Source organism: Silene latifolia, chromosome 10 (genome assembly GCF_048544455.1).
Source record: "Silene latifolia isolate original U9 population chromosome 10, ASM4854445v1, whole genome shotgun sequence".
NCBI classification, from domain to species: domain Eukaryota; kingdom Viridiplantae; phylum Streptophyta; class Magnoliopsida; order Caryophyllales; family Caryophyllaceae; genus Silene; species Silene latifolia.
Genome location: NC_133535.1, coordinates 105669389 through 105671502, shown reverse-complemented (window position 1 = coordinate 105671502; position 2114 = coordinate 105669389). Strand labels below are relative to the sequence as shown.

The 2114-nt window shown below is 34.3% G+C and overlaps 1 protein-coding gene across 1 annotated transcript; it reads right to left on the bottom strand.

The window, feature by feature from the left end:
• Positions 1 to 1187: 1187 nt before the first annotated feature.
• Positions 1188 to 1859, bottom strand: LOC141608016 (uncharacterized). Its single transcript, XM_074427366.1, has one exon. It carries the CDS (start codon positions 1857 to 1859, stop codon positions 1188 to 1190), a length of 672 nt encoding a protein of 223 aa, XP_074283467.1.
• Positions 1860 to 2114: the final 255 nt, after the last annotated feature.

The window sequence follows — 2114 nt, the reverse complement described above, 5'->3', positions numbered from 1 at the left end:
CGATATAAATATAAATTAAGACGGTCTTTACCTTTTATCGCTTAGTTGCTCTTCCGTCTCTTAAATCTCATTCATCTACTTTTATGAATTACTTTTCAGATTTATCATGTATTTATAGTCTAGGTTTAGGGAGTATATGAGGCCAATTAGGAAACTATTGCCTTATTCCGATTATTATTAGGAATTACCATATAATTATTATACTTATTATTTTATTATTAAATCCCGCTTCAAATCCCGACTACCACTCATAATTGGCCTTATATAATCAGCCCATATCTATTTCACACGGCCCAAGGCCTTATTACTATCGAAGCTCAATTCCCGACTTGCCAACTTACTTTATTATTTAATTAACGTCTTATTTGTAATTATTATTAAAAATGCCATTAATTAATTATTTAAATTACATAAATTATCCTCATAAATTATTATTAAATTACGGGGTATTACAGTCTTCCCCCCTTAAAATGAACTTCGTCCCGAAGTTCGCCCATAACTAATACAACAACATCTATAAACATCCACACAACCGAGCACAATCGAACTTAGAATAACACAATTATCCATTTACGATTATCAACCACACCAATCTGATCACAAGATATCACAATAATAACTCAAAATATTTGTAGTATTACAGAAGATATGGGTGTCTCCAAATCAGATTTAGTGATTTTTCAGCAACAGTTATTATCGATTCAAGTTAAAACTTTGTATTAAAACTCAACGCTTTAAAAGACCTTTTTTTAGGAACTGATTTCGTTAAAATTATTTTTATTTGGTGGAAAGCTTGGTTCTTTAGAAATGATTTTATCTTTAATATTAATGTGAATGTTAGTAAACTTACTCTTTTTTGTAAGAATACTATTAAAACTTAGAATGAAACTAATTTTAAAGATCTAAATAATCATGATATAGGAAAGAAGGTTACAAATCAAGTGAATAATAATGAAGAAATTGCTTGGGATAAACCTCCAAAAGACTTTCTTGAACTTAATTTTGACGAATCTAAAGTTGATAAAAAAAGCTTCTTTGGTTTGCTCTATAAGAGACCATAATGATAAGGTAATCTTGTTAGGAGCTAAAACATGTGGTTTTAATAGCATTTTTTTTTTGCTAAAATGTCAGCTTTTCATTGATAAAACAGCAATATACATACACTTTGTTCATATTTTGTGCTAATTTTACATCAAATGCACCTTAGACAACCAAAGTCCATCCTTATAAGAGATGGACTTAACAAAACATGTTCTAAGTCTATTACGAAGTGAAGCAATGATTTGCCTAGCCACCACTGACGGGCTAAGGAGCCTGTGATTGAGCCAAGCATCGTTCCTTTGCAGCCACACTGTGTACCAGGCTGCAATGATTGCAGCAGTGGTCACAACTTTCCTCATCCTGCTCCATCTCCTTCTCTTAATCTGCTGCAACTGATTTGAGGGTCCTAGGTGAGCCCCCAGCTCAGCATCAACTTTCTGCAACACCTGTTTGGTGTATAGACATTCCTGAAATAAGTGAATGTGACTCTCAGTAGCTAGAGCACATATGCAACAAAGGTTATCAGGTACCACATTGTAACTAAATAGTCTGTCCTTCAATCTCAGAGCCTGATTAGCAATTAACCAAGCAATAAATGAATGTTTAGGAGCAGCCGTAGGATACCAGACTGAATTATACCAGTTCAATTCCTCATTCCTTTCCCTTAACCAGTTATAGCAACCCTTAACAGTGTATTCTCCAGTACCTATGTCATCCAAAAAACCATTTTTAATAGTATTTTTGACATGACACATTTTCCTCCAGTGCCAACTTGTTTCATGGGAAGGAGTGTAATCTTGCCAACAGCTTTCCTTCATATATACATGGTGAACCAATTACACCCACTGTTTATCAGGTTTGGTTGCTAGCCACCATACAAGTTTGCCTGCATTAGCAGTATTCCACAATAAACTCCATTTCAGGCCAAGACCTCCTTCTTTCTTTGGAGTACAAACTTTCTGCCAAACAATCAATGGAACCTTATTATACTCAGTACCACCTTCCCAGAGATAGTTCCTACAAATTGCATCCACTCTTTGAATTACTCCTTTAGGCATGACAAACATGGAAGC

Excerpts from the sequence above, each read along its gene's own strand:
- LOC141608016 (XM_074427366.1), bottom strand. The coding sequence starts at position 1,859 with ATGAAGGAAAGCTGTTGGCAAGATTACACTCCTTCCCATGAAACAAGT.